This window comes from Coregonus clupeaformis, chromosome 5, assembly GCF_020615455.1.
Source record: "Coregonus clupeaformis isolate EN_2021a chromosome 5, ASM2061545v1, whole genome shotgun sequence".
In the NCBI taxonomy this organism is placed as follows: domain Eukaryota; kingdom Metazoa; phylum Chordata; class Actinopteri; order Salmoniformes; family Salmonidae; genus Coregonus; species Coregonus clupeaformis.
The window spans coordinates 11,431,090-11,448,246 of NC_059196.1; the positions used below are offsets into that span (position 1 = coordinate 11,431,090).

Genomic DNA, 17,157 nt, shown 5'->3' on the forward strand with positions numbered 1-17,157 from the left:
CTTCCCCTCCACACTGTGCTTTGAATGTGTGTGTGTGTGCGTGTGTGTGTGGGTGTGCTAGACAGTATGGCAAGGTGAAGAATGAGAATGCAGGCATTATTCATCAAAACCTCAAAAGACTCTGCTTTTTCAACTTTTTCAAAAGAGAGGAAGAGTCAACTTGCTTGCCAGCCCCTGCAAGTCCCCACACCCGACCCCCCTCCTAACACACAACAAGACTTTCTGGTAAAATAAAGGTAACAGAAAGACTAAAAGACACTACCTAAACACACGTACCCACAAACCTATGGAACACCATACAGACTGGGCATATAAATGACAATACTAGAGTATAGCTTATCAGATAGATATCACTAAAGAAAGCAGCAGTTTTTATTATGTTTATATTCTATGGTAAAATATTATCATTAAACTTAAACAGTTGTATTAACGCAGGTTTAATGTCATGTCATCATATCATATTTCATGTAATTGCATGTCTTGTCGTAGGCCTGTCAATGTTTGGTCTAATAATTCTCAGACCTAGCTCCAGAGACTTCAGGCAAAAAACCTTATATGTGCCTGCCATCGCGTGGCCAGCTGTTGCAACTATATGCAACGCAGAGCCAACGCTCACGCATTGGCCGTGAGACACACGCATTTGACCCTCCTCTCACGCCCACACGCCGCACCTCATATCTCACGCATTGAAAAGTACTGCTTTTATTTTTCTAAGTCCATTGTATAGTGCGTTAACTTTTTCAAATGTATGCTACTCCAAATCGTTTTGAAATCGGAGCATCTGCGACTACAATTTAACATCACGCGCTGAACCTCTATCATTGTTCTATCTTGCCACAGCAGTGAACCGCGGCACATTTGAAGCATATGATTGGTCTAGTTATGTAAAGGGAAAAGGGGATTGGGTGCGCGTTTTAAAGATTGGAGTGGCGCTGAATTGAGTGATATAAACTCAGTGGAGAACGTTCTAAAACTGTAAAAACAGTAGCACGATAGCTCTGTTTTATGTACAATGTTGTCTACCAAATTAGGTTGCTGTTACTCCCGTCCCTATTGCAGAATGTAGCCTTTTGACAGCATGTACTAAAGTCGATTTAATCCACACTTGCATTGGTCCCTCGTTTGGTGATTGGCATTTAGGCTGTGACAACCAAAAGGCAGCAGACAGACTGTTTTAGCAGGAAGTTTGGTAGGGTGACCTGATATGTAACTATGAAAATAATTTTGTCAAACAGATTGTGAACCCAAAAGTGTAAATTTGTTTTTCCAGTGTCTGATATGTCAACTTGTGTCTTTGAAAATGAATTATATGAGGCTATGTATTTTTGCAGCCATTCATGGACAGTTTTGAATAAGCATTGGATATTAATTGCTCCAGGCCATTTTAGTTTTGTGCACATGCTAGGCAGAGATGGTAGGGGGACTCATAAATGCATCATATATTTTGTCTATGTAGAGTAAGATGATGGAAAGGATCTTCAACTAGTACATTTTTACATTTTAGTCATTTTAGCAGACGCTCTTATCCAGAGCGACTTACAGTTAGTGAGTGCATACATTTTCATACTGGCCCCCCGTGGGAAACGAACCCACAACCCTGGCGTTGCAAGCGCCATGCTCTACCAACTGAGCTACAGGCATATACCACCTGAATATTGATATTCATTAGATTTTTTTTTCAAAGGTAGGGTGATTGAGAAATTAATTGTTATAACAAGAATATTTTTAAACACCCATTGGGAAACATAGATCAGGGGTGGCTAACCCTCCTGGAGAGCAAGCAGGATTTTCTTCTAGTCCTATTTTAAAGAGATAGTTCACCAAAATTACAAAATACAAAATGTTTGTGTCCTTACCTTGAAAGCAGTCTATGGACAAGGAGACTGCAGTCTATGATTTGGTTACCCACTGCCATCAGCCATTAATATGAGTATTTCCTGTGCAGAGCATTCCCACTGACCTTCCCACTGTTTCTCCCATTTGCCTGTCTCCCCATCTAATTTAATTACTGTCTGAATAAAGTGTCAAACTACCAAAAAAAATATGTTTAATAAAATATTAGCATACTTAAAATTTCCTCCCCAAAAAATCTCAAAGTAACAAAGTCGTCGAATTTTGAGTGTTCATTTCATGTTCAAAGCATTCTGAATACACCTGACCTGTGTTTTTTTCTCACCCTGGTCATGGGCCTAAGCCATGTCAAAATACATAGAATTGCAGGAAATGAGCTTTAGAAGAGTACAATTTTCCTGGGAGAGGACCCCCAGACCCAGTCTAGACAAAATCTCACTCCAAGCTTTCTTCAAAAGTTGCCAGCCCTGGCAACGGCTGCAGTATAGTGAATCACTAATAATAATTGCTGTCCATAGATGAAATTCTTGACCAATTTGTTAAGTGACTGGATTCAATATACTTTCGTTACTCACCAAAATAAAGATAAACTGCTTAGCATGACAAGGAGTTCCAAGGAGAGGAATGATAACTCCAACAGACTGGTACCTAGGCTAAAGTTTCCTATCCTATCTGATTATAGTCTCCCTAGGCAGACTTGTTCACTCCCACAATGTATCCACGCTCCCTAGGGTCGGGCTTACGAGATTATTAAATTAAGAATTCTAATTCCTAATTCTATGGATTATGCTCTGAAAAATCACGTAATGACGTGTACCTTTACCTGTCATAATGTTGTAAGTGCGTGGTTGTGTTTTTGGGGGAGATTGTGACAGCCGGTTAAATGGCGTCCCTTGAGAAGGCAAGAACAAGATGTATGTCAGAAGAAGTGCAGTATTATCATAAGAAAACGTATACTTGGAATACGGAGGAGGAATGGAGGAAAAAAGAGAGACAGAGGAGGTCAAAGAGAGAGTGGGAGGAAAAGGGTGAGCTTGAGTCGGTTAAAAATGGCAGAAAGGGAGATGGTTTGTTAAAGAAGAATGGTAGAAAGTGTAAGCAGAGTGAGCTGAAGACAGGAGGAGAAATGGAAGTGAATGAGGGCGAGGTATCGGAGGTGGTAGGTGTGGTGACGTTCTCGGAGCCCGAGGCTTGCACCGAGGGTCAGGATAAAGATGAGTCTGTGACAGCAGGATTTACGTTTTTGGAAAAAGTGGACCCTTGCCTTTTGGCTGGTCCATTTGTGGTTTCAGGCTGGGTGAAAACAGAGTTGGGTGCTGTGGAATCGGTGAGGGTAACCAGAAGTGGTCCGGTGATAATTGTTTGTGTTTCTGCTGGTCAGAGGGAGCAGGCGCTCCGCGTTAAATGAATGGGGGCAAGATATGTGAATTGTTTTGCTCTCAAGAAAAAGGTGCCATTGAAAGGATTGATTACTGGGGTAGTGGTAAATGTGAAAGCTGACCAACTGAAGGGGAAGATTCCCGGTGTTTGTGATGCTTGTCGTTTGGTGCGACGCAGACAGGGTGGCGTGAGTGGTGAAACAGAAGAGTCGTTGTCTGTTCTTTTGAGTTTTGATGTTGAGTCTTTGCCCGAAAAAGTGATGTTAGGATATATAAGTTATCCTGTACGAGCTTTTTTGCCGAATACATTACGTTGTTACAGGTGTAAAGCTTATGGGCATGTGGCAGCAGTGTGTAGGAGGGAGGTTCCTAGGTGTGAGAAGTGTGCAGAAGGGCATGAGACAAAGGAATGTGTAGCATTGGGGAAAGTAGTGGTATGTGTTAATTGTAGGGGTGCCCATGGGGCTGGGGATCAGAAATGTCAGGTGCAAGAGAGGCAGGTTGAGGTTTCCAGGGTTAGAGTAATGCAGAAGTTGTCATATGCTAATGCAGTGAAGAACGTAGAGGAAGATGAGTCAAGGGGGAGGGATCTTGAGAGGAGTGGTGTGAGTAGTAGATCTGTACCAGTACAGAGTGATAAACCAACAAGTGATATATGTTTCAGTAAGATTAGATTTTTTTGCATTTATAGCAATGGTTATCAACTGTACTGCAGGGATGGAACGTAAGTCGCAGAAAGTTGAGGTTGTGGTGGCAGCTGCAGAGAGGTATTTGGGTGTGCGAGACTTGACGTCAGAAGAGTTGCAGGGTGTGTTAAGTGGTGGTGTCCCATCCTTTCAGGCTGTAGGCCTGAATTAGGACTAAAGAGTGGAGTATGGTGTTTATTTATTTATTTTGTATATATATATATATATTTGTTTTAGTGAGTGTAGTGTTAGATGGTAGTTTATTTATCTTTATTTTTTTCAAACAAAGTATAAGGGAGTTATTCTCCAATCTAGCAGGTGGCGGTAATGCAACATTTATTGGATGGCAACCGCCTTTAAACCTAATCGAAGAAGAAGTTGTGTTGTTGGAGGAGGAAAGGAAACTGTGTGGCGAAGTCAGATATCTAAAAGGAGGTGTAATTGCTACTTTAGAAAACAACAACATCCTTCACATAACGTACGAAGAAACCAACTAAGGAAAGCCATCTGAGTCCATCGTTTTTAAAGCGGGGGCCGACATGTCTGAAACATACGGTACGTTTAGTTAGCTAGCCAAAGATGGTGGATAAATGAAGATAGTTCACTCAGGCCGTTTACCATTGAACAAAAATAATCAGTTCCGGTCTACTTAACGTGGTAGGTCTCCCATAGACACAAATGGAATATCAGCTGGAACTGGTCTACTTAGTTAATTGACTTTCTTGCTTCCTCTTCCGTCTCTGAGCTAGCAAGCTACATGTGTAACTTCTACTGTACCTGCTGGGGTCAGGATGCTTGTTTGTTGTTTGTAGATGCATTCAGCACCGTCATTTCCACTAGGTATCTTGAAGTCAACACTGAGTCGTGTCACCACTGTCTCGTAGCCAGAAGGAGTGGGTAGAGAGAAGCGGGGTGTGCTTCCTAAAATGGGGAAGAAGTCGTTTTGGGACACAACATCAGGAGTCTTTGTATTGTTTGGACTCCCAGAGGGAGTTGTGTCCTAAAGTTAGTCAATAAGTAATTTATATGGAAATATTGGCAACAAAAAAATTGGCATAGCTAACTTGGCTAGTTTACGATAATACATTTAGTAATCGCTAGAAGCTGTATTTGCAGTCCTTTGGCTTAATTTAACCAACCCCCATTTTAATTAGCTAGTTAGCCATGTGTCTTTGGGATTAAAAAATTGGAAGTGGTGGGGTTAGCTAACTTCTCAAGTGATTCATTGTTGCTTTTTGCTAACGACCTGTCATTTATCAATCACAGGGCTCTCCAACCCTGTTCCTGGAGAGCTACCATCCTGTAGGTTTTCACTCCAACCCTAATCTAGCGCACCTGATTCTAATAATTAGCTGGTTGATAAACTTAATCAGGTTAGTTACAACTGGGGTTGAAGCGAAAACCTACTGAAGGGTAGCTCTCCAGGAACAGGGTTGGAGAGCCCTGATCTGATGCAGTTGCATTGACACCACAGCCCCAGCGGCCAGATAACAACATCCTCATCACCTTCATAACTAGCTTGCAATATTTTTCTTCAGTCCAGATGAGATCATATCTGGAATTCATATAAAAAATTGAAACAAGACAGTAATACTGTTTGCATGTGACTTCCTCTGAACTGTAACAAAGATGTCTTTGAGTGCGGTTACATTTACATTTTTACATTTTAGTCATTTAGCAGACGCTCTTATCCAGAGCGACTTACAGTTAGTGAATACACACATTTTTTTTTTTTTTTTTTTTTTCTTCATACTGGCCCCCCGTGGGAATCAAACCCACAACCCTGGCGTTGCAAACGCCATGCTCTATCAACTGAGCTACATCCCTGCCGGCCATTCCCTCCCCTACCCTGGACGACGCTGGGCCAATTGTGCGCCGCCCATGAGTCTCCCGGTCGCGGCCGGCTGCGACAGAGCCTGGATTCGAACCAGGATCTCTAGTGGCACAGTTAGCACTGCGATGCAGTGCCTTAGACCACTGCGCCACTCAGCTATACATGCACACAATAATGTGATTATTGTGGATAGTCAGATTAATATAATAGCTAGTATGATTAAAACTATTACATGCTTTGCAAGGAGAACGATTTCCCTAATAATCCTGTTTTACATGGACACATCTGAAATCAGGCTACCTGATGGCACTGATAAATGCAGAAAATTGGCAGTCAAAATAAACTACCACAGCGAACATGCTATTTTTGGGAAGCATATTTGATTCTGAGTTCGGACATATAACGTTTGTATGTGAAAAATACTTCTAAGATGCATACATTAAGTTGTTCCGAACACACTTTACTTGCGCTAAAGAGGGAGGCTCGCTCGGCTGGTGCTAGCACATGCTCAGATCAAATACACCGCTGGAACACCGATTTTAAGGTGTTAATATGACCTAATAATTTGAAAGATTGCTCAGAAAACCAGGTGTTTTAATCGGTGTATGCTTACTTCGATTTGGACCTTACACCGATTTAAGATAATTAGATTATAATAATAATAATAATAAGGTGTTTAAATGACTATTGCATAATCTGCCTACTGCCATAATCAGTTTAATATCTAATTATTAGTGTGCATGTAAACATACTAATTTTTAAGAGCTTTAAAAGCCTGACTGGTTTTCAGAACTGTAGAAATCCCAAAACAAACATCTTGTGTTGTGTGTGTGCATATTTCCATGAACTGTGTATGTGCTGGGGGCATGTATGCTTGCTTGACTTGTCAGCTAGAATGGGGATTCTATTCATTATATTCCACATTAATCTAAACTCTTCTCATGTCACTTTTTAAACTGCAATGTAACCTACATCTTTTAAAATCAAAACAAGCTAGGTGTTTGTTGGACGATTACATATACAATTCCATGGGAGCCAAGACATTTACATTGGTTTGTTACTAACAAACAATCTTGTTATTCTCACCAATGGAAATATTGCAGTTTTATCTTCCTTTCACCATTGTCTTGGAATCTTTATGGCAAAATATAAATGTGAACTTTGTAAACATGCTTTGGACATGGCGACTATTGGTAGCCAAGGGTTTTACTGTAGCCAGGCCTATTCATTTTCTTATGCTGTGGCGAATGGATTGGTTTTTGTTTTTGCAACAGCACACCATGCGTACTCACCCCTCTCCTGTTGCAGCTTGCTCAACCCCCTGCTGACACACACACACACACACACACACACACACACACACACACACACGTATCTCTCCATCTGTGTCTCCGTCCCTCACTCAATAATGATGTAGTCTTTCCTTGTGCTCCTCTCTCTTGCTCTCTGAAATGCTACACCAGCAGGTCAACATTAGAAGTGGAGTGCTCTACACTAATGATGTATAGAGGACAGCTGTAATAGTCTTCATTGATTTACTCATTGGCTTTTTTTCCTTCTAAGTACTAGAAGGGATAAAGGAAAGGAGGGCAGGACAACGGTGTCACAGGGGAGACACGTGACTACACAAAGCAGACAGTAACAGAAGCTGCATTCACGAATTCACTTTGGCTCTCAGTGAATGAATAGGCCGACTGTACTTTATTCTTTACCTAAACACAAAACGCATCACATTGTCTCGGTTAGGGGAGAGACTTAATGTACACACACACACGCACTGATGAAGCCCAGCACAGTAAGAGATGATATGGCTTGGCTCCAGAGGTAACACAGCGGTCTGATTTCAGAGCAGGTAGACTGAAGGGCAGACTGTAGAACAGGAGGGTGTGTGTGTTTATGGTCACTGATCATGCTCCTTTTCCTGCAGAATCCTGCCCACTTTACTATAGGTTCTACACAACAACATACTTGTGTTGTTAGTATGGTGTAAACACTATGACTCAACTATTCCCTTCCGGGGTAAGGCCTAGACAGGCTTTTTCCATCTGTCACATTCACACACAGCTTGTCTTTGAGAAGTGTGGCCGCTGAGAGACGGAAAACAAGGTGTGATAATGCCTGTAGTGGGTATATACCTTGCCATGAAGGTGTCCTCAAGGTTATGTTGCTTGAGTAAAGCGCACACACACACACACACACACTAGTATAAATAGTCCATGGCGAATGTATGGGTTGGAGAATAGCTGGCTGCAGAAGAACTGTGTTTAAATGTCACAGAAGAACAAAGGATCAATCTCATCCCCTGCTCTTTCCTTTCATCAGTGTGAGTCGAGTCATTTACTCCAGTTACCATATTGACTCTGTATTTGACTGGCCTGCTTTGGTACAGCAGAGCATGTAGCCTAGCTGATTAGCCTACTAGCAGCAGAGTGGTCAATAGCATCCAATCTGCAAATCGGTCAGAAAGTTGAGGAGAAAAGTCAGCCACTAACAGATTTGGAAATCTAATTGAAATAGGCTCCTAGTAAATGCAACAACTAGGCTTGAAACTCAGAGGGGCCTGTGTGTTTCTCCTACAGCTTGACTCACTTGTGTGTGTTTGTGTGTGTGAGAGAGAGCGAGAGAAACTTGTGCATGCTGCACTCTTTACCACTGCTGCTCCTTTCCACACACAGCCAGCCTCTCCCTCTTCAATTCCCCATTGTTCCCTGTATGGCTTGGTGGAACCCTGGCCTACGCATGCAAATGGCCCCTGCCCTATCTGTGGTCAAGGCACAAAGGCCGTCTTTGGACAGCTCTGTCCCACACGTCAGGGCCTCAGCCAGACGGTCATGTGCGTAGGATGGGTCAAGTACCAGACCCGGTCCAACACACCACTAGATCTGTGCAGTTGCCCAGTGTAACCCATCTGTGTTGTGCAGATGTACTCGGCCGGTCGGCTATACATAGACTATTTGTGAATAGACTGCCTCCATTCTTATACACTTGCAGCCATGTAGCCACCTCCGTGTTTCCCCTAGGATATTTTTCAGCAGCTATGGCAAAGTTAGCGGGGGGTAGTGGGCGTGGCCAATGGCCGCAGAGACAAAATGTTGCTGTTTTAAAGCTAATTTTCTACAGTTTTACACATTTTGCCATGGCTTATGCTGTGTTCTTATGCTATCTGAATGACTCAAACATTATAACAAAATCAATGGGGGCCCCATGCCATGCCATTTTAGGAATGTATGATTCTCCCTGACTGTCTAGTTTTTATTTAGGTGGTTGTTAGATCTCACAGATGATCTTATTAAAAAATATATAGACAGTCAGGGAGAGTGTGTGTGTGTGTGTGTGTGTGTGTGTATTTTTATTTTATTTTTTTAGTGGTAGCCATGATTGAATATAGGGGAAACACTGCATCTGAAAGTCAGTGGAACACCCAGGCTAGTTGCATGGAGTTCACCTAGCTAGTAGCCTGTCTATCTGTCTAGTCAGTGGTTGCGCTGCAACATTGAGGAACTAATGTGTGAGGTATCAGTGAACCTCTGAGTCATCGAGCCCTTTGGTCAGTGGGGATGACATCACCAAAGAGAGGGTGGTATGAGGTCAGAGGCTGGGAGACTGTTTGGGCAGGGCTCCTGGATGCTATCACTGCCATTCAGTGTACACTCCGAGACGAGCCACACCAAACAGATAAACGTGGCTTTTTATTGGGAGAAATCAGGATTAGTTCCAAAGCCTGAGGAGACCGACAGGAACTCAATCTCTCTCAAAGCGAGGAGTGATGACCTATGGGATTACACCTGTCAGTGGTTGACAACACAACCTCTCATTGTTAATTTTAGAAGTCTCTTTTACCTCCATCCTTCTTTAACAAGTCACATAGCAAATTAGCATCAATGTTAACATGCCATCACACTCACACGCAAGGTAGTGATTAGCCAGCTAACTTGGGACCATTGGCAACTCTGTGACAGAGAGCAGCTCATGATCACAGGAAGAGTTAAGGATTGGTCTCAACAGTTTGAGCCGCTGGTGTATTGATTTCTGTCCCCGCTCTCTCTCATTTCAGACTTCCTGTTTAAGTTCCTGGTGATTGGCAGTGCTGGGGCAGGGAAATCTTGCCTCCTCCACCAGTTCATTGAGACCAAGTGTAAGTAGTGCCGATGCCGGTCGCCCCCTGTCCTGCAAATAAACAACATCCACGTGCATCGTTTATGTACAATAATATAGAATATCTCTGCACACTGACACGCACGTACACACTCATGTAGCGGATGTCAACGCATGCACACTGATGTGTACATGCGATAAAGACCTCTAACTCCCAGTCCTATCAGTAGCGTGAGAGAAGGGCTTTGACTGTGTTCATCTCTGGACCTGCGAGAGGCAGTAGCTCCTCAACCCTCTGATATGCTGATGAGGCTTCTGAAGCTAATTGTTCTGGTTTTAAAACAAGCACAATGCACCAGCACAATATAGATCAGCACTGTGACTCTGGGTATTAACCAGGAAACGTTTCTGTGAAGTCTTGGCAACTTAGGCCTAGTAACTAGGCAGTCACACCTATAGGGGTTTTACCCTTTAGCCAAGGTTGTCTTTCACAAACCAGCCATCTGTAAAAACAGACATTTGAGTAAAAGATATGAGACATAAACAAACAATGCAGTGATGATTGTGGCTTCTCTCCCGATTTGTCTCTGGCTGTGCAGTCAAGCAGGACTCCAACCACACCATCGGGGTGGAGTTTGGTTCCAGGGTGGTCAACGTCGGGGGTAAGACAGTCAAACTACAGATCTGGGACACAGCCGGACAGGAGCGCTTCAGGTAAAGACCTCCCATTGGTTACCCTGAGTGCCGTTACCTCTGACCCGTGCTCTCATTGGTTGACAGGTTGGATTCTGGTTCTGTGATTGATTAACAGTGCTTTCTGTCTGCCCTCCCCCAGGTCTGTGACTCGTAGCTACTACCGTGGAGCGGCAGGGGCGCTGCTTGTCTATGACATCACAAGGTAGGTGAACCAATGATGGACCCATGACAAAAGCACACTGGTTTTAGTGGTCACTCGTACACACACACAGACGTGTGAGTTAGCGTAGAGCACGGAGAGACCGAATAGAGCTGTTGAATTTCAACAGGCCTATGGAGAGTCAGGAGCACTAAGACACTGAGTCAGAGATGGCGACATTTGTATGGCAGCACCAAGCCAAGAGTTTTTATTTAATAAGCCCAGAGTTGCCATGGCACTGCCTGTCTCATAATCAAGATGGAGTGAATGGTATAATGCCGGGTGAGCTTTAATAAAGTGTGTGTGTGATGCAGAATGACAGTGCTGTAATAAAGTGGGGTCTCCAGACAGGCGGCAGCAGCCCGGAAAGCAAAACTCCATTAGACAGTGTCAACTGAGCGAGAGAGAGAGAGAGAGAGAGGAGGGAGGAAACGAGAGCAGGGAGGGAGAGAATATGGGGAGAGGGAGAGATGGAAGCGTGTGTGTGTGTGTTAGCTACACCGAGGCAGATGGGTCGTCATCGCTGACGTCATGGTTTAGCCGCCTCACTGCAGCTGTGGGACATTAGTACTCTACACCCTTCTGCTCACTGTTCTCACGTCGCCATGGACACCAGCATGCGGTCACCATGGTGATGGGGACTTCACCGAAAAAAACAAGGTGTGACGTGGTATCGGACTCCATCTGTCCTTGAGGAAGAGAAAGCGAGGGATGACGTTCTATATTTACCTTCTCATTTGGAGCAAAAATAACATTAGCCCACAGAGAGATATTGAAAAGTGTAAGTTTGAAAACTGCTAATATTCTCAACCTCTATCATCTCCCCACTCATCTAAGGGTTTCTTGTATTTTACCTCTGATGCTGTCATGAACACACCATTTAAAACTTTGATTTTTCCAAAGTAACATCCCATCCCAATTGAACATACCTTTCCTAATGAAACGTGATGAAATCAGTTCTCCCCTCCTCTCTGTCTGTTGTGCCTGGCGTGTCGGTCTGTGTGTCTTTCCTCTAGCCGGGAGACGTACAACGCCCTGACCAACTGGCTGACAGACGCACGGACGCTGGCCAGCCCCAACATCGTCATCATCCTGTGTGGGAATAAGAAGGACCTGGATGCAGACCGAGAGGTCACCTTCCTCGAGGCGTCCCGCTTCGCACAGGAGAACGGTAACTGTCTGTCCATCTCTCACCCTCCTCTACTCAGGCCGTTTCCCTGGCTCTCCTTTCACAACTGTCTGTCACCCTTCCTTTCCCCACTCCATCGCTCCCCTTTTTCCTTTCTCCCCTTTTAGTCAACTCTGATCTCAGATAGTTGTAATTTCCACTAGTTTTTAGGCCTGTATTCGTTTAATTGGGATTAGAGTATCGAGTTGACTGACTGGGTTGACTGTTACAGAGCTGATGTTCCTGGAGACCAGCGCTCTGACAGGGGAGAATGTGGAGGAGGCCTTCCTCAAAACTGCCCGTACCATCTTCAACAAGATAGAGTCAGGTAAACAAACAGTTTACTTATGAGGCTGGTGTGTGTGCTAAAAAAGTGTATCTGTTTGATTTTGAATCTTACTATCAAACAAGTTCAATATGTATGATTTTGGGATGTCTCATGTTGTTTACGCCTAGCTATATGTGTGTGCCTTTGTCTTTCTTGGTTTAATGTACACTGAAGAAAAATATAAACGCAACAATTAATATTTTTTGACTGAGTTACAGTTCATATAAGGAAATCAGTCAATTGAAATACATTTTAATTAGGCCCTAATCAATGGATTTCACATGACTGGGAATACAGATATGCATCTGTTAGTCACAGATACCTTTTTTTTTTAAAAGGTACGGGCTTGGATCAGAAAACCAGTCAGTATCTGGTGTGACCACCATTTGTCTCATGCAGCGCGACACATCTCCTTCGCATAGAATTGATCAGGCTGTTGATTGTGGCCTGTGGAATGTTGTCCCACTCCTCTTCAGTGGATGTGTGAAGTTGCTGGATATTGACTGGAACACGCTGTCGATCCAGAGCATCCCAAACTTGCTCAATGGGTGACATGTCTGGTAAATATGCAGGCCATGGAAGAACTGGGACATTTTCAGCTTCCAGGAATTGTGTACAGATCCTTGCAACATGGGGCCGTGCATTATCATGCTGAAACATGAGGTGTTTCAACAAGAAGATGGCACCGTACTGGATGGCCACTGTTTTGCAAGCTCTGACCCAACTTTGCTATTTTGTGATTATTTTGTCGTTTATTTTGACTTTATTTTCACGAAATGTATCCGCTATTATTTCTTGCAACCGACACTAACTTTTGAATATCAGATGGCAGTTACTTACTCCAATTCCGGCTTCAACGTAGACTCATCTGCCCTGGGCTCTCTGTAATTCCGACCCAATTTTTGGCCTACCCAGGGGAAATGCCGGCATTACAGAGGCAAGATGTGGGGGATCCTGGTGAGATTAAGGCAAAGGGAAAAACGGCCACCTCTTCCCTCCATTCTACTGGCCAATATACAGTCACTTGATAATAAGATGGATGACCTCTGATCGCGGATTTGCTACCAACCGGACTCTCAAAACAGCAATATTCTTTGCTTTTCTGAAACATGACTCTCGGACAAGATACCTCCCCATGGCTATCCAACTCAATGGATTCTCCATTCCCTGGGTGGACAGAGGAGTAGGGGAAATCGAGATGGGGAGGGTTTTGCCTCTACATCAACTGGTGTGCTACCTCCAGCACAGTGGAAATGTCAATCCACTGTTCACCCCTGTCTTGGAATAGCTGTCTTCAAATGCCGACCCTTTTACTTCCCGAGGGAGTTTTCAGCTGTTATTGTGACTGTTGTATACATTCCACCTCAGGACAAGAAAAACAACAAGCTGGCACTTAACGAACTGTACAAGGCTATAAACAAGCAAGAGGTTGGTTGCTAAACTAAATGACAGGGATACTAGGCACAGAGCTATCGTAGACAACCCTGAGGCAACAACCGAGGACAGGATAAGTACAAGAAGTCCCGCTACGACCTCCGCAGAGTCATCAAACGAGCATAAGGACAATATAGAAAAAACGTGGAATCATATTACACAGGCTCCGACACCCGCCACATGTGGGAGGGGCTACAATCCATTACGGATTGCAAAGGAAGACCCAACCGTGACGAACTCAATGCATTTTATGCACGCTTTGACAACAACAACATTGTGCCGGGTGTGAGGGTCGTCACCGACCCAGAAGATTGGGTGATCTCGCTCTCTGAGGCCGACGTGAGAAAGGTCTTTAATCAGGTCAACACCCGCAAGGCCCGACAGTATTCCAGGGCGCATTTTCAGAGCATGCACCAAACAATTTCATCAGTCCAGAGAATCTTGTTTATCATGGTCTGAGAGTCCTTTAGGTGCCTTTAGGCAAATTCCAAGCGGCATGTCATGTGCCTTTTACTGAGGAGTGGCTTCCGTCTGGCCACTCTACCATAAAGGCCTGATTGGTGGAGTGCTGCAGAGATGGTTGTCCTTCTGGAAGGTTCTCCCATCTCCACAGAGGAACTCTGGAGCTCTGTCAGAGTGACCATCGGGTTCTTGGTCACCTCCCTGACCAAGGCCCTTCTCCCCTGATTGCTCAGTTTGGCCTGGGTGGCCAGCTCTAAGAAGAGTCTTGGTGGTTCCAATCTTCTTCCATTTAAGAATGATGGCGGCCACTGTGTTCTTGAGGACCTTCAATGCTTTAGACATTTTTTGGTACCCTTCCCCAGATCTGTGCCTCGACACAATCCTGTCTCGGAGCTCTATGGACAATTCCTTCGACCTCATGGCTTGGTTTTTGCTCTGACATGCACTGTCAACTGTGGGACCTTTATATAGACAGGTGTGTGCCTTTCCAAATCATGTCCAATCAATTGAATTTACGACAGGTGGACTCCAATCAAGTTGTAGAAACATTTCAAGGACAATCAATGGAAAAAGGATGCACCTTAGCTCAATTTCTATTCTCATAGCAAAGAGTCTGAATAAGGATCTCTCATAGCAAAGGGTCTGAGTAAATAAGGTGTTTCTGTTTTTTATGTTTAATACATATGCAAAAATTTCTAAAAACCGGTTTTCACTTTGTCATTATGGGGTATTGTGTGTAGATTGATGAGGAAATTGTTTTATTTAATCCATTTTAGAATAAGGTTGTAACGTGACAAAATGTGGATAAAGTGAAGGGGTCTGAATACTTTCCAAATGCAATGTATGTGTGTTCATGCTTACCTCTGTCAGGTGAGTTGGACCCAGAACGGATGGGTTCAGGTATCCAGTATGGAGATTCTTCTCTGAGGCAGCTGAGACAGCCCAGAGGTTCCACTGCACAGACCAAGCAGCAGTGTAACTGCTAGGGACTGGACCCCACCCTCACCCTTCAGCCCTACTCCCACACACACAGGATGCCTCCTAAAGGTCAGTAGACTGCCATGCTTTGATTAAATGTGGCTTTAGAGAATAATTGATCAAAATGTATAAACATATCTCTCCCTCTCAGCACTAGGTGTTTTGGGATGTGCAGGACTCCTCCCCTTCTGCAACCACCTAAACACTTACAGCATACCTGGACCAGTCGCCATGGAGATGACCTGCAACCCCTGACCATTGGTAAGAGACTATACTTCCTGCCAATGGAGGTTACCTGGGCTCCTGGGTCCTAGGCTGGGAGACCCTGTGGTGTGAACATAAGAAGAGTCCATATCTGGGATGACTGTCATGGTCAGGGGTTGTGTGTAGGGGATGTCCTGTTTTTACCCTTCCTTTTGTAGTTTTTATCAACACACGCTTGCATGCACACACACACACACACACACACACACACACACACACGAACACAAACATAGACAGCACACACACCGCCTGTAACAAAGTCCATAAAGGATGAAATGCAAAACAAACATGGTCAACTTCCTCATTCATACGCAGCCTGTTAGACTGCACTATCAGGTTGTTTGATGGTTGAAGTTCTTGTTTTACCATCACAGCGGGACGACTCCCTATTATATTTCCTTTTGTTAAATGAGCTGATTTTAACCTTTGTTTGCACTGAACAGTACTCATCAATCTTGCTGTTCACCTTCTTATAACCAGGCAAACCTAAGTCTCCCCAACCCTAACTTGACTGCTCTGCAACCTGAAAATAGCAATTTTCCACCAACACCCAACCATGAGCAGGTTGTTGGGTCAGTCGTGAATGCTTCCTCAATTATTGTCCGACCATTTCCCCTGATTGTTCTCCTGGCTTCAGATGTATATTATGTAACTGATTCCACCGGTCTAAATGTTACCACATGTAATTCGACCTTGGGTAAAAATGGCATTGATTCTAATCTAATGGACAACTTGTCCAAGGTTTGTTTTCAATTAATGCAATTTATCAAGTGGAGTACTGGCCTTAGAGGAAAAATGCTTGACATTGTGGATGTATACTGTCCCTTCAACCCCCCCACATGTCTCCAAACTGTCATTACTAGCACCTCCCAAAGGGAAATCGATTCACTCCATGAGGCACTCAGAAAGGCCTACGGGTCGTGTCCAAAGCACAAGGGTGAGTAAGGTTTCAGTTCAGTCTTTTCTTATGATTTTCCAAAGGACCCCAATGACCACTTGTTATTCCCCATTATCAGCTGCATATCTAATGTCACTGCTTGCCTTTGCCATGTAAAGGTTACACTGTCTCAATCTCTGGCTCTTTCGCGCCCTGGGGGTGGAAAGGTTATCTCTCAAAATGTAACCCCCATCTCGGCCCTCTTCATTTCTCTGCTGCTCTGCATTCACATGTAAAGACCGGTCACAGGAACCTAGACTGGTTTCAGTGTCACTAGTGGGAAATATTCAGGTTACAGGGCCAGGCTGTGTTCTGTGAGATTCAACTGCACTTTTTGTTTTTACATGTCTTACATAAAGTCTTGCCTCATCCACCTATCATTTTCTGACTGTCATATAGAATCAGGAGATTAAAGAATTTCAGGCCCCATGCACCCATACCTAATTCCTAAGCAATGCTACTGTTAGCACTCCACTAAGAGCAGCTTATCTGTTACACTGAACCAGCATAAAGAAGATGGCTATCAAAATGCCACTGTGACATCAACCTGAGAAAGACTGGTCCCATTTTGTGTGAAAGAAATGTCTGCTTTATTTTCGTGTTTCTTTCTCCTCTGCAAGTGCACTTTTTATTGAGATTGTTTTGTTTGTATACTGTATCTATAGAATTGTAAGATTTTTATTAATTGAAAAATATACTGTAATAAAAAGAGCAATTGGAGGTAATCATTCCTTACTCAAGAACAACTGAGGTTTTGTCCTTTTCTCTCCCAGTGTTGACTGATCAGCCAGCCACCTGTTCTGTTATCCCTCTCCAGGGTTGTGGTAAAATGATTAACTCAGCCAT

General features: G+C 43.8%; 1 protein-coding gene across 1 annotated transcript; it reads left to right on the forward strand.

The window, feature by feature from the left end:
- Positions 1–4,296: 4,296 nt before the first annotated feature.
- Positions 4,297–15,651, forward strand: LOC121560291 (ras-related protein Rab-4B). The gene is made up of 8 exons (XM_041873302.2): positions 4,297–4,471; positions 9,805–9,885; positions 10,445–10,559; positions 10,681–10,743; positions 11,757–11,911; positions 12,141–12,236; positions 15,003–15,179; positions 15,262–15,651. Exons 1-7 carry the CDS (start codon positions 4,456–4,458, stop codon positions 15,116–15,118), a joined length of 642 nt encoding a protein of 213 aa, XP_041729236.1. The 5' UTR covers positions 4,297–4,455; the 3' UTR covers positions 15,119–15,179; positions 15,262–15,651.
- Positions 15,652–17,157: the final 1,506 nt, after the last annotated feature.